We start from the raw sequence: 19966 nt of genomic DNA, 5'->3' as shown, positions 1-19966 counted from the left end.
CTAAATGAACGAGCAGATCCTGAAGCTGAGGCTCCAATACTTTGGCCACCTCATGAGAAGAGAAGACTCCCTGGGAAAGACCCTGATGTTGGGAAAGATGGAGGGCACAAGGAGAAGGGGATGACAGAGGACGAGATGGTTGGACAGTGTTCTCGAAGCCACAAACATGAGTCTGACCAAACTGCAGGAGGCAGTGGAAGATAGGAGTGCCTGGCGTGCTCTGGTCCATGGGGTCACGAAGAGTCGGACACGACTAAACGACTAAACAACAACAACAACAACAACAAATGAACGAGTAACATAACACAGAGGCCAAACAAAAAACTAACAGCAGAATCCAAGTACACAGAGGTCCTACTGAGTGCAATGCAGCTTACTCCTAGGTAAGTGAGCAGTGGAATGCAGCCTAAGAAAAACAAAACAAAGGGAAACACCCCCCCCCCCAAAAAAAACAGGGCTACTACAAGAGGGGATAGATTTGCTGTTTTTTCACTATTTTTTTAATATCCCCATATTTTTTTAAAAAAACATACTGCATGAGTGCTGTGCATTTTAATCATTCAATTTTTGAATCTTTTTGTTTTGTGAAACATAACCTTTTGAAACTTCACAAAATTAGGAAGGCATAGTTCTGTCACTGATAATCAGTGGTGTTATGGAGACCATCAATGCCTATGCCATTCCACATGCCACTCTCTCTGGCAACTGACATAGCAGCAGGGTTATGAGGAAAGAAAAATTACCTTCATCACAAAATACTGGAGACAAAACACTAGGGAAAATGAAACGTCTTTGTATCTGACGTGCAAACACAAGTATATGAGACCTGCACAACAGTATAATGATTGTACATAAAATAAAACCATCTGGGAAGGCCTGAAGAATCTGGCTTAAAAGCTTGTGAACATATGGCATACTGTTTGGAGTATTGTTACATATTAGCCCCCCAAAAATAATTCAGAAGAAGTCTCCACAGCATCTTGCAGGTTTCTGCACAACTTTATATGATCACTCTGTATTGCAGGAGTTTACTGTGGGTTTATCTCTTCAGTGAGGATGAAGTGCAATTCATCATTTTAAACAATATCCCACTGGTTTCCACAACAAGATAGGTGACCTGATCTGCCCTTCAGTAGAAAGAAGGGAAGTGAAAGGGAGCGGATGCACTATAATACAACTATTCAGGTGAGAGTCTTCTACAAAGAAAGAAAAAACCCAACACGGCTACTTCTCATAAACCAACCAATGAAAATCACCTTTACGGATTAGTGATAGGAATGTATTCTCTTCTTCCTGAAGAAGTTTCATGCTCTTAAACAGTGAACTGATTTTATTGCTTGATTCTCTGGGGAATAGTGTGTAGAGTAGTTTGTATTTAAAGCTGAATGACAACACACTCCATTCTCTTCCACTGCATACAGCAGTATACTTCCTTTTAAGAACAAAAGTAAAACTTGTTTCATGCACCTTTTAGGTCATGTTTGCCTGGAAGAACCAATACCTGTTAGAAAGGAAAGTTATTTATACCAAGTTTCTTCTCTGCAATAAGCCTTGGCATGTGGGCAGATTTTAAGATTGTTTCTATATGGTCAGAGGAAGCTAGATAACAGTAACTTTCCCTATGCTGGCAACTAGGATTTTCAGTTTTTGAAAAAGTAATATGCAGATCTTTGGAAACTGAAACAGCTACGCTTTCTACATTTTCCTCCAGTGTTCGATTATTCTGATATGGTGGACTCATGTGTGTACTTGGGACCCCAAAACATTACAGCACTGCAGCTGTATGTCCTAACATTAAAGCGAAATACACTTCAAATGTAGCATCCTCTACTTACAATTGTGAAGTTCATAACCTTGAGAATCCAGATGGTCATAGCAAGGTTCACCAGAATTAAAATCATTAGGAGTAGCACAAAGAAATAGAGGCACCTCTTGCGCCAGCCATAAATCCCCACTTTGTATACATGGGGTCCTTCTGAGCTCTGCATGGTGCTTCTGTGTGCGTACTGTTCCTGAGGCATCTGGGGGGGAAACACAACCAAACATTAAAAGGTATAAGTTAAGCTGCAGGATAAACACAGACAATTAGGAGACTATGCTCATACATTGTAAAGGATTTTGAAAATACCTGCTGGATAAAATGTCTCTCTCTAGTTTGTTGTTGTATTATCCCTCAGTTTATTTTATATACAGTTAATTATAATGCAGGTATATTATATACATTTCAAATCACAGAGAAATTTCCCATAAAAAAACTCATCTGAAATGTATTTCTTAGCAGCTCCAGGTTTTTGCAAGGCGGGCACTCTAGGGCTCCTCAAAATCCTAAGGGGGAAATTTTGCATGCATTTTGCAAAAGGAGTTGAGTTCAGCACTTTGTTTTGAGGATGCAATATTACTTCTCTGAGGCTTTAATTCACACAAAAAAATCATATCAAATAAAATTATTCCTAGCACAGAGGAATGGTACTTGGGATTCTTTCCCTGAAGCAATCTTAGTACGCAATGTTTCTCTAGCCACTCATACACACTCATATTTTTGGTTCTTAAATGAGAGCGTTTGCCATGCTTCTATTGGTGCAATGACACTGTTGAGCAGCAGAAACATGGTGGTTAAAATTCTTTAAAAGAGAGGGAGAGGGGAGAGGGAGCAGGGAAAGGCAGAGTCAAGGATTACAGATGGTCTTCATTTTCCATGAGAATTTGTGTAGTGTGGTGCCTGAGAACCTATGGATGTATACACATTAAAACACAGCTAGGTTATTCGTTTTCTCAATTTGGGCCAAAGCTGATTCAAGGAAAATGCATCAAAATACAGCATTTCATAAGGAAATAGGATAGATATTGAGTGTATAGCTACCACATTGATATACAAATAGTTTATGAAAATATCAGTATACACAACCATGTGACAAGATTACACAGGCACAACTCATTAAATGTACCCTGGCTTGAAGGCTGTGTTATTGTAGCAGGCAATTAGTAAGCATATGCTGCAAACAGATCTTCACACATGCAATAATAAATGCTGTGTGGACCATGTTTTGCTTTCTTCCCTACCTACCCTTGGAGATCAGCATCACAGCTGGTCTAAGACGTGGGCTCTAAGATAGCAGCAAAGACCTAAAGTACATAATGATGAAATACTGTACTGGACAAAACCAGCTCTGTTTGAATAGCTATGTATTTAAAGGGACGTCTATACATAATGATTTATTATTTCCACATATCAGGGAATATTGGGAATGGGCCAACTACAGATTTCTAATAGGATTCTCAGTACCTTATCGAGTACAATTATTATAATTCTTTGGTGAAAGCCAAGACAGTGAAAATAGTATAAAACCTACATAATGTGTTTTTGGCCTACAACTCCCATGATCCCTAGCTAACAGGACCAGTGGTCAGGGATGATGGGAGCTGTAGGCCAAAAACATCTGGGGACCCAAGGTTGAGAAAGGCTGCTTCTGAGTCTGGAAGAGAGAGAATGCTATTACTTGCATATCATAGTTCACTTGAATCTATATGAATGTTTAACTGCCTGTTTCTTATCACTGCTTAATACTTTTTTAAATAGCAGATAGGAATGTTTGCTGAACAAAACATGTGCTGCACAAAACCCTTCTGATTAGTTTACAACAATTCCACACAACTTCTCCTTCAACAGCCATTTCTTATAGAAATAGGTAAGAAGGATGAAACTAAGGTGTTTAAAATCCCTGCATGATGACTTGTTTGAAGCATGTTTTGCAATTAGATGGTCTAAATGCCAGATAAAAAGCCTAAAGCACTGGGAAATGTTGATTTCTTGATTTGGTTATCTTTGAGGAATCTGGCTGCACTACAAATGGCAAAAAAAGATTTTCTTATTTGAAAGGCATACAAAATTAGCCAGCAATGCATATTTACTACTGTGAGTTTGAAGTGTTCACCTGCTTATATATATGTAAGTAGTATACAATGGGTTGTATCCATGCAGAAGGAATTTCCTGCTCTCTTCTCCCAACTGCAGCCCCTAAGCAGAGCTTCCTCAAACTCAGCCCTCCAGATGTTTTGAGACTACAATTCCCATCATCCCTGACCACTGGTCCTGCTAGCTAGGGATCATGGGAGTTGTAGGCCAAAAACATCTGGAGGGCCAAGTTTGAGGAAGCCTGCCCTAAGCCTTCCAACACATTATCTCCTGAGCATAAAGGAGTTCTCAGGAAATGCTTTGGATGTGGCAAAGTGGGGGCTGCAATGGGAGGGGAAATTGTGGACAATCAGGGGAAAACATCATTGCTTCTTTCACACATTTTGTATGGAACAGCCAAGTAACATTTTTGTCTCTTTCCATGCACTTGACACTAGCACTCCTTTTGAGCATGTAATATTTGGAAGGGGCAGATTCCATTCATCAGTGGACAAGATGGTTGCTAGAATTTTCCCATTCCTATCACTTGAGACACTGCAGAAGGGAGTGAGGAGCACAAAAATCAATCAATCAATCAATCAATCAATCAATCAATCAATCATATATGGTAGTGGACCAGCAGTTGACTGCCACTGCAACTAAGAAATGGATTTTAGCTTCTCAGAAGTCCTTATTTCATAGCAATTATCTAGATTGCTACCCTTAAGTGTATCTTTAAAGCATTTTAAATATTCAAATGTATGCACATTTAAACTGGTATTTTTTTTTACTGAAGAAATGTCAGGCAAATTAATAATCTTAAAATTAGCTGAGTAAACAAGATTTTGGTCTTTACTTTTCCAGAGTGGGCTCATCTTATGTCGTTTCCCTTCCTGAGAGTAGAATGCAAAAGGGTTTTGCCTGTCATTCTCTGGACTGAATGTTTTCAGCAGTTCGTTTTAGGGGGTCGTGCAATATTCAGCACAGACAGACTTGCCTATGAGTTTCTTGAGCAACCTTGAGCAAGCTGAGTTGTCAAGGTTTGTTAAACACTGATGCTCATAGGTCATCTCCAAGAAATAATAGAATTAGAACTATGGTGTGATTTGCCTCAATGCCTAAAGCACTCCAAATAGCTTACATCCATAAGCCCCTGTGATCTATATCTATGAGCCCCATATTCCTATGCCCAGTGGAAGGCTAAAACTTACCTAAGGCCATCAAGTTAGCTCCTGGGTGAGTGCATTTCACCCACTTTGCGGCCTGTTAGATACATGCTGATATGGTTCCCTGAGTTGATGGAACATGCTGAACGCCAAGAAATAATGAATTCATCCCATTGCAACAGTGTGATGGGAGCAAAGTTATCAGAGCAACATCTCAAAAGTAAAGGGTACATTAGAGCTGTGACATCTGAAACAAATGACATCCATTCTGTTCTCTGGAAGGGTGATGTGTGGAAATAAGGGCAGTCATTAATTTTCATGGGGCTGTGATATATATAGAAGGAGGGACAGCCCTTTAAGCTGAGTGGAAGAAATATCTACAACACTCAGTGGAGATCTATAATACCTCAACTTTCATCAACCGAATCAAAGCCAAATAAAAAAAAATGGAACTCGTTCAGTTATGTTTTTACTAGACATCTACAGCTGAGCAGGCCCTTGTTGCTATGCAATAAAGCTATGTAACACACACACGCACACACACACTGCTTAGCAGAAGAGAGCAGTGAGACGTAAAGGCACTTCAACCATAAAACTTAAGAGAATAAAGTTGTCTTGAAATGGTGGCTAATGGTTAACTGAGCAGTTGTCATACGGTTTTCACTTCAGAGAGTATTCCACGACTGGGGTACCATCACAGATAAGGCCCTCTCTCTCTCATTACCAGCCTAATCTCCCAAAGCAGAGGTGATCTGCAATTGGTCCTCTAACAATAATTGCAAAGAAAAGCCATATTTATAGGTCACCCTTTAGATACTTCTCCTAATCTATACAGTATTTTATGGGTCAAAACCAGGACCTTTGATTCAGATATAAAACAAACTGGAAACAAGTGAAGATTTTTCCAATACTGATGAGACATAACCTAATCAGAAGTGCCAGTCATTAATCAGGTGGCTATATGGTTGTTCCTTGGTTGTTGAACTTAATCCATTCCGAGAGTCCGTTCAACTCCTGGAATCCTTTGAAAACCAAGGCGCGGCTTCCGATTGGCTGCAGGAGCTTCTTGCACTCAATTGGAAGCTGTGGAAGCTGCGTCGGACATTCAGCTTCCGAAAAACGTTCACAAACCGGAACACTCACTTTTGTGGCGTTCAGGAGCCAAAATGTCCGAGTACCAAGGCGTTTGAGAACAAAAGTACGACTGTATTCAGAAATAGCTGAACTTTTAAGTAGTGTTGTATGAGTCTTGAAGTTTCCAAACTGTTAACAGTATATGGCCAATAGGAATTCAATGCCATGGGCCACATGTCACTGTTTCAAGACAAACCATAATTTGCTGATACCATGTGACTGTTTAATCATGAGCTTCCACCTTGAAGTAATGGTACAAGTGTAGAAACTGTGACAAGCAACTAGAGAAAATGGCAAGTGAATGAAACCTGCCTGCTTCTGAAGAGTTGCTTTATTCCTCACGTTCCGAAACCAAAGGATTCCTTGCCATCCTCCTATCAATAGTATACCTCTCTTCCTTCTTTTAACCCACTCTTAGTTGTCATTGTATTATATTAAAAACATTTTCAGCTTTGACTCAAATGTGAATTGATTTGCTTTTCATAATCCTGTTACACATCACCCCAATCTCTGAGTGGTGAGACACTCCTGGGGTTCAGAGCACTTTTCCAGGGTTCGGTTTCCTCAGAAATGAGGTTCAGCAGAGACTGTGGTGTCTTTAGGATATATGGTTTTATTTACACATATATAAAACCTGAGCATATGATGGAAGGGCTCACAGCATTAACACCCCATCAGATCTTGTTTCTCCATTTGGTTTCTGGAGAAGACCCAAAGTTCAGTACAGAGCAAACATGTCTCAATTTCTCAATTTCTCCAGCTTCTAGCTTGCTTCCAGCTCACCCACACAACTCTGGCTATTGTTCTTCTGCCTACCAGCTAGGTGATGAAAGACCCATCCATTTATTTCTATGGTTACCTATTTGGCTTGTAAATCAAAGTAGTTAACTAGCTAAGCAAAGTCATGACCTTAACAAACAAACTGGTTTGGCTGGTTACCTCTTACAGGTTCCCACTTTCCGACAGAATCACAGGTTTGGAAGGGGCACAGGATAGCATTCAGACAGAGGCCTCCTCCAAAAGAACTCATAACAATGCATTAGCAACTAGTACATAAAAGCTGTACATAAAAGTATGTTAAAGCTATGCTTTTCCCAGTAGTGAAGTATGGAAGTAAGAGCTGGACCATAAAGAAGGCTGATCACCGAATAATAATAATAATAATAATAATAATAATAATAACTTATTATTTGTACCCCGCCCATCTGGCTGGGTTTCCCCAGCTACTCTGGGCGGCTTCCATAGAATAATAATAATAATAATAATAATAATAATAATAATAATAATAATAACAATAACAATAACAATAATAATAATAATAATAATAATAATAATTTATTATTTATACCCCGCCCATCTGGCTGAGCCTCCCCAGCCACTCTGGGAGGCTTCCATAAAAACCAAAAATACAGTAAAATCACACGTTAAAAACTTCCCTGAACAGGGCTGCCTTAAGATGTCTTCTGAATGTCAGGTAGTTGTTTATCGCTTTGACATCTGCTGGAAGGGCGTTCCACAGGGTGGGCGCCACTACCGAGAAGGCCCTCTGCCTGGTTCCCTGTAGCTTTGCTTCTCGCAATGAGGGAACCACCAGAAGGCCCTCGGCGTTGGACCTCAGCGTCCGGGCAGAATGATGGGGGTGGAGACGCTCCTTCAGGTATACTGGACCGAGGCCATTTAGGGCTTTAAAGGTCAGCACCAACACTTTGAATTGTGCTCGGAAACATACTGGGAGCCAATGTAGGTCTTTCAAGACCGGTGTTATATGGTCTCGGCGGCCGCTCCCAGTCACCAGTCTAGCTGCCGCATTCTGGATTAGTTGTAGTTTCCGAGTCACCTTCAAAGGTAGCCCCACGTAGAGTGCATTGCAGTAGTCCAAGCGGGAGATAACCAGAGCATGCACCACTCTGGCGAGACAGTCCGCAGGCAGATAGGGTCTCAGCCTACGTACCAGATGGAGCTGGTAAACAGCTGCCCTGGACACAGATTTGACCTGTGCCTCCATGGACAGCTGTGAGTCCAAAATGACTCCCAGGCTGCGCACCTGGTCCTTCAGGGGCACAGTTACCCCATTCAAAAGAATTGATGCTTTTGAATTATGGTGCTGGAGGAGACTCTTGAGAGTCCCATGGACTGCAAGAAGATCAAACGTATCCATTCTTAAGGAAATCAGCCCTGAGTGCTCATTCGAAGGACAGATCCTGAAGCTGAGGCTCCAATATTTTGGCCACCTCATGAGAAGAGAAGACTCCCTGGAAAAGACCCTGATGTTGGGAAAGATGGAGGGCACAAGGAGAAGGGGACGACAGAGGACGAGATGGTTGGACAGTGTTCTCGAAGCTACCAGCATGAGTTTGACCAAACTGCGGGAGGCAGTGGAAGACAGGAGTGCCTGGCGTGCTCTGGTCCATGAGGTCATGAAGAGTCGACTAAACGACTAAACAACAACAACATAAAAGCTGGAGGTGGCCAGCTTCTTCAGCATGACTGAGCAACAACAACATAAAAGCTGGAGGTGGCCAGCTTCTTCAGCATGACTGAGCAATTGGGAAATAAAACCGTCTGGGGACTGGAAACTTGCTGGCTATGACTTCATCATCTCATTTCAACAGCTGGGGGTGGTGAGGAGCACTACAGGTGAGGACCCAAAGGATCATGGAGTATTTTCTTCCTGCTCCCTTTACTGGCACTAAGCTCTCAGCTGCATCATGGGACATAACCCTTGTAGCCTGTGCATAATCACAGAAGTTTCAGCAATTATATCCTGGTTCTCAATGGATGAAGCACCAGCTGGAGAGTGTGATTCTTGCACTCTTTTCACCTCACTAGCATTCTTTGATGAAGGTAAGGATAAAAATACACGAGGGCTATGTTATAAGATTTTCTTTGATTTCAGAGCATAAATGTAATTCCTATACAATACACAATAACTTGCTTTTTTAACTAAACAATTGCTTTTCCAGTTCTCCTATGCAAATAGTAAAGTCACAGCCAACCAGTCCTAATTTCAAACTATTTCAGTTCTAAACAATCTGTGTGTATCCAGGATAATATTTCCTTATCTCCTCCTGCTCTCAATTCTAATCCAAAGTACAGAAGAAAATGCTATGCCCAATTTAGGCAAATAATCTGCAACACACAAAAGTTATACTGGCACAGAGCAAACAAGAACGAAAGCAACTCTGCTCTAAACAAGATAAAATAAAACTGCAAGGAGCACAGGGAAATTGATTTAGTGGTCTGATTCAAATATATAAGAACATGGGCAAAGATCTACACTGATGGCATACTCTGTGTGCGTTTTAACTGGTGCATGTTTTTCTTCTCTTCCCCTGGCCCCTTTTCTAAAGGATAAGGAATAGTGGTGGTTAGTGCATCAAGAAACATTATAGAGACAAGAGGCCTAAAGAGCATTGCTAGACAGAAAAAAATTGAAGGTATTACTGTTATCCATAATCTCTTCAAAGTAGAACAGGAAAAATGTTAAGAGTTTACATCTTGACATATTTCTCAACAGTTCAACTTCTCAAAAGGAAGCTAAGCATCTAGAGACTGTGCTACTTTGAAAATTGAAGTGTTTCTCGTGGCCAAAGTTTCCCCCGCCTGGTCTAAAAGATTATCTCCTTCCACATCTTACATGGAGGCCGTCCTCTGCATCACAACATGCTTGCATGCTAGGTTAGTCAGGATATGCAACAGGGCACAAAGTCCGCACATGCACTGGATTACTGCTCTCTGGGATAGGGGTGAATTGGGTTGTTGTACCATTCCCATGAACTGTTTCTTTCCCACTCTTTTGCACAATACCATGAATGTATACAGCAGTGCAAAGGCTGCATTTGAGCCACCTTAGAACATCCTGCTACCTGTACCTGAGCAACTAAGTCCTGTTTGGGCTTTGTTTAGCTCCCACTATAGCCTGAGATTCTTGAAAAAATGTTCTACAGTCATACCTCGGGTTACAGCCGCTTCAGGTTGCGTTTTCTTGGGTTGCGGACCGCCAAAACCCGAAAGTACTGGAACGGGTTACTTCCGGGTTTCAGCAGTCGCACATGCAACTAAATTGTGCTTTGTGCATGCGCAGAAGACCAAATTGCAACCCACGCGTGCGCAGACGCAGGTTGCGAACGCTGTGGGTTTCAAACATGCATCCCGCACAGATCACATTCGCAACCCGAGCGTCCACTGTACTAGGAAACACTCAGTTCTAGATATTCTGCTAGTGACCCGCTTGGTCCTTCTTTCGTTTTCATCTCTGTCCAGGCGTGCTTGATACACCTTTGTATTTATTTTCATAAAGTTGATACACTGCTTGGTTGTAAAAACAAACAAGCAAAAAACCTCAAAGAGGTTTACGAAAAGATAAAGCAATAAAAAACGAATAACAATTTACAACCCTACTTCAAAACAGATTAAAACTACCTCAACTTTCTAAGCATCAGGGTAGGCTTGGTGCCTACAGGTGCCGAAAAATGCTTTTGTTACCTGACTTGGCTTCTGCCAACCTAGTCAGCCCATTTTTTAATGTACATTGTAGTCTGATTTTACCGTCACCTACCTTCACCTCATGACTAAACCCACCAAGTTTACCCAGCTGCCAACCTTGATTCTTATCCAGACAGATTATTGCCTCCTTTTCCAGTTTCCTGACAGCAACTTAAGTATTCTTCTCTATTGCTCTAACTCATGTAGGTAGTAAAATCTTTATCATTCTATCCCAGTCTGTTTTGTACTTGATCCTCCATGGAACCTCTACCCTAGCTCTGTACTGGGCTATCATATTGTGCATTCATCATGATGGAGAGTATTAATATCTGCACGGGGTACAGAGAGAAGCAGCACGCTTCAGTTTGAATCCCCTGACCTTACTGCTGCCAGCTAAAGCAACACATTTGGATTTTCTTTCCAGAGCATAGCTCAGTTAACTCACTTTTTTATTTTTAATGTCCTTCCATTTAAAAGAACAAGAAACACCCAGGACAAGGTGAGGGGAGATCTTTCACACATCCATACAAAATAAGCTTTTGTGTACTAGTCTGGCTAAGGTAAGGCAAATAAAAAAGGGATAAATGCTGTCTGACAATACAAGGACCCACGTACTTCTGACTTTTTCATGCTTCAAAAAACCTACTGTGCAGTTACTTTCAAATCACACACAAACATGCCAGGTAAGGTTCATTGGTCACTGCTGAGGAAAGGCACTGTACACTAAAACAAATGGCAATAAGACATACAATTGGTAGTCTCTCTCCTTCCTTAAAAGTTTCATGATTTATTTGAAAAAGAAACTTCAACAGGAAAGAAGTGGCAAGTGGAATGGAAGTATGTTACTTTTAAAAAAAAAACACTTATTCTTCAAGATACAGAAAAACTGCATATTGCAATGTGTTTCCTAGTATTTTACTCCAGTTTGGGCAAAATGAAGAGAAATAAACACAATAACTATAATACCAAGACAATGTCCTTATATCTTACAAATGTGTACACCAAGCTATTTAGTCAAAGCTGCTTCGAAACTTCTCAGCAATAGCCTCAGTTTCCTATATGCCTCCTATATACACATATATTACATCTGCATTTACTACAATTATGACAAACTATATATTAAACCATGGTATGGAACTTCATCAAGTTTGTAGTTATTCAGCCTTGATATATATTTAACAAGTGGCATTTCCACAAGGGGAGGAATAAGTTGGCAAATGCCTGTATAAGGAAGAGAGAAAAACACCAAAGCAGTTCTCCCTGTACGAGCAGAACTTAAGAAAAAAGTTAGGAAGGCGGCAAACCCTAATTATTATTATTTTGTTGTTGTTTTGCAAACAGCCTGGCGGATTTCCAACTTCTCCTCCTTCCCTTTAATCAATGAACTGAGTACAAATAGTCCCTTCTACATCAGAACAAAGGAACAGAAATGCCTAGCCTGGAGAAAGAACAATAGCTTCTTACCTCTCTCTTTCAGAAGTCAGAGGAAACTGCTACATCCAGGGACTCTGGCAGGGGTGTGGGGGAAAGATGCAGTGTTGCCTTCAGAGCTGCACGAGGCCTACCCTGCGTTTAGAAGCTGTCCCTGTCAGATTTTCCAACAGCAGAACTGAGGCCAAGTCCCTGCCCATGCCTGAAGAATTTCCTGAACAGCATTCCCGTTCTTTCTCTAACTGCTTTGAAACCACACTCTGTCTTTTACTTCAATAAGGCTTTGTCAGGCCAAGTTACAGCTACTGGTCTGGCTCCAGATATCAATTGAAAACACATGTGTTTTGCATTAAAGAGCCCACTTCCCCACATACAATCACTCCTCTGCAATAAGCGCTGGAGCTCAAAATGTTTCGCATTTGGAACTATAATGCAAATCATTTCTGCAGCAACTGTGGACACTGGTAATATTTTGGCTTCGACGAGGGGAGTTTTATTGCCTTTGCCGCTTGTGTATCAAAGATCCCAAGATAAAATTAAGGCAACTTTCTCAATCTCACAAAACCTAGTAAGGAAAGGAATTCAGATTTCTATTCAGTGCCAGCCTCCCTTTACCTATGCTGCTGTCTCATTTTAATTTCAGTTGCGAAAAGGGAAGGCGTATTTTTAGAATCTCTAGGCTCTGCTCAGCACATTGCTGCTGTATTCTAATATTGACATGCACGGCTGTAAGCTGCAGATGCTAAAAATACTACAATTATGTCTGAGCTCTCTCACTCTTTTTTACCCTGACAGTCCCTCAAACACACACACACAAAATTCTACGTGTGTGTGTGTGTGTGTGTGTGTGTGTGTGAGAGAGAGAGAGAGAGAGAGAGAGAGAGAGAGAGAGAGATTGTCCCGTTTGTCGGAATGAGTCCCAGTTCTTGATACTTTTCATTTCCAGATGATATCATGGATTATGATGCCAAATAGCTTTCGCTGCTTAAGATGTCATGAAATTGACATGTGTTTGTGCAGGGGGATAACAAGTAACAATCAAACCAACAGAAACAGAGATCTGTCTGCCCCCTTCATACCTCCTCTACAATCAATTAAGTGCCACCAATTTGGGGGGTGGGGTGGGGGAGGAGGGAGGGAGGAGCAGCAGAGTTGTCAAGGTAACCATACAGAAAGGAAATCCTTTACAGGAAATAATGTTTGTTTTAGAAAAAAAAAGTTAGAGGAAGAGAACTAGACTCCCTAGAAATTAACAAAACAATGATCAACATTCTATACTCTAAACAACGTTTCTACGAATATGGAGGGAAAAACTCCAGATTACTAGCAAATAGATGTAGGAAAAAAGCACTCAAAACAAGAATACACTGCATCACCAAAAAAGACGGCAACATAACATTCTCCCCTGAAGAAATAACCTCAGAATTTGCAGAATTCTACTCCAACCTATACACCTCCCATAACCCACCAGAGAAGGAAATCAGAACATTTCTAGCAGGACTGACCATGCCTACCCTAACTGATGAGGAACAGGAATTCATGGACAGCCCTATCACCCCAGAGGAAATAGATGCGGTCCTCAAAAACCTGAAACCACACAAAGCCCCAGGCCCAGATGGCTTCACAGCAGAATTCTATAGGAAATTCAAAGAACCCTTGATGCCCTACATGACCCGCCTATTCAACGACATCATAAAAGGGGCCCCCATCCCCAAAACCTGGACCCACTCCAAAATAGTCTCCATCCCAAAACCACTAAAAGACAGCCTCAAAGTAGAATCATACCGCCCAATCTCATTAATAAACCAAGACTACAAGATATTCACATCAATCTTGGCCACCCGCCTAAAAATCTTCCTACACAAGTTAATAGCCCCAGACCAGACTGGTTTTGTCCCTGGCCGCAATATAACAGACCCCATCAGGAAACTACTGAACCTGATCGAACACAGCAAGGCAACCAAACTCCCATTGACAATTATGTCCCTAGACATCCTCAAAGCCTTTGATTGCTTGGAGTGGAAATACATATTAGCAGAACTAACTAACATGAAATTTGGCCCCAACTTCCTACAAATCCTCAAACAAATATACTCCCAAGCCTCAGCAAAATGCAGAACTAACAATATGGATTCTAATACTATAGCTATCCAAAGAGGCACGAAACAAGGATGCCCACTGTCTCCCTTCTTATTTATCCTGGCTCTGGAACCCTTAGCAATCCGCATCCGAGCAGCCACAGACATCAAGGGAGTGGAAATAAAAGGCAGAACCTATAAATTAGGGCTCTTTGCAGATGACCTAATGGTCACAACACCAGACCCCATAAGCACAGCAACCTCCCTAATCAGAGAACTCAACACATTTGCAATGGTGTCGGGCCTACAGGTAAATTTTACAAAGTCAGAAGCAATGTGCTTCAACACCCCTCCTCACACCCAAAAAGAACTCGCGAAGGTCACCAAAATAAAACTTTGCCACACCAAGTTCAGATACCTAGGGGTACAAATAACCAGAAACCTCAATAAACTGTACCTCCACAACTACAAGCCCCTGTGGCGACAAATTAACAAAGACCTAAAGAGATGGAATAACACGAATTTCACTCTCTCAGACAAAATAGCCATGATCAAAATGATCACACTCCCAAAACTAACCTACCTATTCCAAACCCTCCCAATCTGGATCCCCTCAACCCAACTTCGCAGTTGGCAGAGAAAACTACACTCTTTCATCTTCTCACATAAAAAACCAAGAATAAGCCCCAAATACCTGCACCTCCCCACCTCAGAAGGAGGATGGGGAATCCCCAACATAGAAGCATATTACAATGCCAACCAAATACGCCATATAATCCCATATATACTAGAAGATGAGACAAAACAATGGGTACACCTAGAGAGGGACACAATTGAAAACACCTGCACCACAACATACCCACTCCTCCCAAACAAACTAAAGAAAATTCCCACAACACTTAACAGGTACACACAGACCATGCTCAAAGCATGGAAAACACAAATAGGCAAACTATCCCCAACCCCATCCCCACTAATCCCCCTGGCGTACCACCCATTATTCTACCATGCAGCACAAAACCTCCAGACAAAAACCTGGCGAACCAAAGGCTTATATCGCCTAATAGACTTTTATAAAAATAACAAACCCTTGTCAACACAAGAAATACAAGACAAACTAGAAGACACCCAAATGACCTGGTTAACACAACACCAACTACATGCCTTCTTAAACAACCCAACAGTAAAATCAGCAGCAACTAGGCCCCTGACAACCTTCGAAAACCTCCTCCTAACAACAAAGGGAAATGGTAAAGGGACGGTATCCGCAATATACAAAATACTACTCCAAAATCCCGCAAATCCCCTAGACACAATCAAAAAACAATGGGAGAATGACATAGGCTATGAGATTAACCCCACTCAATGGACCAGAATGTGGTCTAAACCCCCCTTTAAATCCATATCAACAAAAAGAAAAGAACTCACACTGAAACTCACCTACAGGTGGTACCTAACAACAAGGAAACTAGCGCTGATACACCCAGGAACCTCACCAAAATGCTGGAGAGGGTGACCTCCTCAGGCACATACCTCCACATGTGGTGGGAGTGTCCCAAAATTCAACTATTCTGGACAACAGCCATACAAGAAATATGTAAAATAACTAAGCAAGTAATAGACATCACCCCAGAATTGGCCCTACTAAACATCTTCCAAGACAACAATGCCCATTTACACCACAAAGAACTTATAACCCACCTGCTCTCAGCAACCAGAAACATCATAACCAGACACTGGAGAGACCTGTCAGGAGTAAGCATGGACCAATGGTACCAAATAGTATGGGAAACAGCCCTACTAGAAAAATTAACTAATAAACTGAAACTGACACGGGGACAAACAGAAGAAGACGCCTTCACCCCGGTATGGCTCCCCTTTATCACATACACAGCCCAACAGGACAATGACAATAATCCACCAACAGCATACAAATCAATATGGCTAACCTGATCCAAAACACCCACCCACCTCACTCACACACGAAAACAAAGATCACCACAGCCAATCACAAGCAAACAATCACACCCTAAGCCAACCCCAACCTCTCTCACCACCAAAGGAACACAAGTGAACAACACAAGCAACGCTGACACCAAACTCTACATACATTAAACATAATAGAAACACCGCCACCCGACCCCACCCCCATCCATCCTCCCTCTCCCCACCCCCCTTTCTTTTTTCTTTCTGTTTTCTTCTCCCCCTAATGCCTCAACAAATGAAACGGATTTGTAAAAACGTTACATGGAAGAAGAAGAAGAAAAAAATACGAGGCACTACACTTCTGTAAAACAAGAAAATCCTTAATAAAAATATTAAAAAAAAAAAAGTTAGAGGAAATCAATCTCAAATAGGTCATTTTTATTTTGGTCAATCCATTTTCTTTTTACTCCTAAATATGTCCTTTCACGCTTCCCCAAAAGAGTTATTAGAAAATGTTAAATTGAATTTGCCCCTATAGCTTCATGAGCTCTTAAACAGCAAGTTGTTGTTCTTAAGAGCATGTATGCTACGTATGAGTCTGTAGCCTAGTATTTTGGTTCAATGGGCTCGTGCAGAACATCTCCATGTTCATTGTGCTTACAGGAAGCTGGAGAATAAAGTCTTCCTTAAACTAGAGGTGGGAGGACAATTCTGTTCAACTTTAGTTTATTTTGCACTCTTTCATATTAAAGCAGCTCAACTACTTTTTCTACCATTTGATTATTTTTTTAAGTCTACTTCTGCATGTCACTGTCATATATTGTTCCATGTCTTCATTAGTTTATATGATTGTGCATAGTGTGGAGAAAATGGATAGGGAGTTTTTCTCCATCTCTCATAATAAACTAAAAATCATCCCACAAAGCTGAATTTTGAAAGGTTCAGGACACAACTTCTTCACAGAACACACAAACTACAGTGGTACCTCGGGTTAAGAACTTAATTCATTCCAGAGGTCCATTCTTAACCTGAAACTGTTCTTAACCTGAAGCACCACTTTAGCTAATGGGGCCTCCTGCTGCTGCCGCGCCGCCAAAGCATGATTTCTGTTCTCATCCTGAAGCAAAGTTATTAACCTGAAGCACTATTTCTGGGTTAGCAGAGTCTGTAACCTGAAGCGTATGTAACCTGAAGCGTATGTAACTGAAGCGTATGTAACCCGAGGTACCACTGTATAGTAAAGGCTTCCACTAACATGAAAAGGGTTTAAAGGGATTAGGCAAACTCAAGCAGACAAAGTGCTGTTGAGTTATGCCCTGCATAGGGACTTCCCATAGGTTTCTGGTTGGCCAATTCCAGAGCAAAATGTTGATTAGATGGGTCTGAAACAAGGGCCTTCTTAGATTTTCATGAATTTCCAGAATTTCAGACTTCTAGCTGTATCTGGAGACAACAGGGACTAAACCCTAAATTTTTTGAAAGCTACATATATGTTCTACCTCTGGGCTATGTGTCCTCCCCAGTCTTTTATCCTTTCCTTCCTTGACTTCCGGTTTCCTGCTCTCTTTGTGATCCCTTCCTTTGCTTATATGTGCTTCAATCATTACTAACTGCATTTCCTAGTGTCGGGTCTGATGGCCTGCACTCTATCCAGCCTGATTCTTCTCAATCCAGTCTTCCCATTGTACACTGTCACTTTCTTCTCTTCTACTTTCTCCTCTTGCCGTCTTTGCATATTCAGATACTATTTTAATTCTGACCTTCTAAGCATCATGTGATTGCAAGGGAGAAAACGAATTTAACCATCAATGCTAAAAGTGATTCATCCACCACACCCAAACATTCAGTACAGACACTGCTTATCCTGTCACCCTGTTTAAACTGAATCTTTGTACAAGAGCCAAGCCAGTAACATAAAATGAAACCAAATCAAACATGTTATGTACGAGGAGAGCAAGATATAATGATGAAATGCAGCCAGATATATTTTCAGTTGCAGGAACTGACTGATAGCAAAAAAAAATTGAGAGAGAGAGAAAGTGTGTGTGTGTGTGTGTGTGTGTGTGTGTGTGTGTGTGAAGCATGGAACGAACAGTTATGGTACACTATCTCTGCAGCAGGATGAGTCTACATGGAGAGTCTCCTTACTACAGAAATAAATTGGCTTGCCAAGTACATCCTTCTGAGCATGAAGAGCATTTCAATGTCAATGTGAAGGATCTCATGTTTGAATGCTTCCCCATGTAGAGACACTCTACACATATTTGCTGGTGGACTGGTCATCTGAATAATCCAAAAGGGACCAAAAAATATTTTCAAAGTGTTTGCAATGAGAAAAAAAAGCAAGCACAGATGGGGAGAAATCTGAAAGAATAGCTGGGTGAACTGAGTCCTAGGAAGGCTACCAACTTGTCTAGCATGCAGAAGCAGAAGAGGAAACAGAAGGTGCCCTTCAGAAAACCAAGGATATTGCAGTGCAGTAAAAGCAACTGAGAAGAAACTTAATAACCTTTCAAATACAGAGTGTCAATGAGCTAAAACTGTGTCAAGCTCATGCTCTGTAAATAATGTGTCGTGGTGGTGGTATTTTTGTGTATTAGACTTGGTGGTTTGAATCATAACAAGTTGGATAAATTTCTCCTCGTATGCTCTTTCCTTGCTATGAGCACTTTATCTAGTCAACACTAATCCTTTATAAAGGTTAATCTTAGAACATTTACAATATTGGGTACTCCTAAACCACCTTTGCTATTTTTTAAGGGGTAGTGGCGCTTCCGTGTGCTGCTCTGGTTCGCCAGAAGTGGCTTAGTCATTCTGGCCACATGACCCGGAAGCTGTCTGTGGACAAACGCTGGCTCCCTTGGCCTATCGAGTGAGATGAGTGCCACAACCCCAGAGTTGTCCGTGACTGGACCTAATGGTCAGGGGTACCTTTACCTTTAAAACATCTTTGCTATTTTTAAAGGGGTGGTAGTGGTGGTGAAGTACTTTATTACCTATACTTGATGGATTCTTTGGGCCATGGATTATTTTCATCATTAACTCTGCCAGCTATACAGTATTGTGCAGTCACGTCCAAGTGCAATATTGATGAACAGAAACAATATTTGTGGTAAGATGTTCATTTTAACTTTAGCTATCTTGCTGAGCCAGGATATTATATATGTTGACAATTTCCCCATAAGTTTTCAGATACAACCAGCAATTCCCTGTGTTTATATTCTGTTAAGTTGTTTAAGTTCATGGTTTACCCAATACCCAAGTTCTTGGTTGACTGAACCATTTGGTTTACAATAAAGCAGAATGTATTGCAAAATAGGTAACTTCCCATTCAAGCTAAATTCCAGAAATACCTTTATTATTTCTAACTGATATTGTAATTGATTCTAGAAAAAAATGGGAAATAAATTGTTATTCTTGCACAAAAATTGTTATATTTTTACGTGTGCATTGGTGTGTTTTACAATAAAAAGGCATGAGAAGATTGTTTCAACTAATAAGTTTAACTCCAAGTATATTTCTGTTTCTACATATACCTGTATGGAGCATTTAAATAATCCTGCAGTAATTGATTCAAGCTGGCATGCCAGTATAGGGAGTACAGTATAATGGTTCAGCAGATACTACTGCTCTGAAATTAGTTTTGCTTTTATTGTTGTGTGTATGTTTGTTTATATGAGAGGGAATTGTGTTTGATATTGACTGAACAGCAATACAGAATCAGAGAATCTTAACCAGAGGGTCTCTGAAGGTTAAAGTTTATGATAAACAGCTAAATAGAAATTGTTTCCCCCACTTTCATATTTCTTCTGTGAGTTTTTAAAAGAAAACAGAAGACCCCACCATGCCAGTAT

The 19966-nt window shown here is 40.9% G+C and overlaps 1 protein-coding gene across 1 annotated transcript in view; it reads right to left on the bottom strand.

The window, feature by feature from the left end:
- SGCD (sarcoglycan delta) overlaps positions 1 to 19966 on the bottom strand; it is a 410207-nt gene that overhangs the window by 176481 nt on the left and 213760 nt on the right. The window contains exon 4 of the mRNA XM_083728761.1: positions 1836 to 2021. Within this exon, the coding sequence (XP_083584887.1) occupies positions 1836 to 2021 (186 nt within the window). The remainder of the gene's footprint in view (positions 1 to 1835; positions 2022 to 19966) is intronic.

Source organism: Podarcis gaigeae, assembly GCF_964106915.1.
Source record: "Podarcis gaigeae genome assembly, chromosome: 2".
Taxonomy (NCBI): Eukaryota; Metazoa; Chordata; class Lepidosauria; order Squamata; family Lacertidae; genus Podarcis; species Podarcis gaigeae.
Note: the sequence above shows the minus strand (reverse complement) of the source record. Positions and strands in the feature narration are given on the sequence as shown.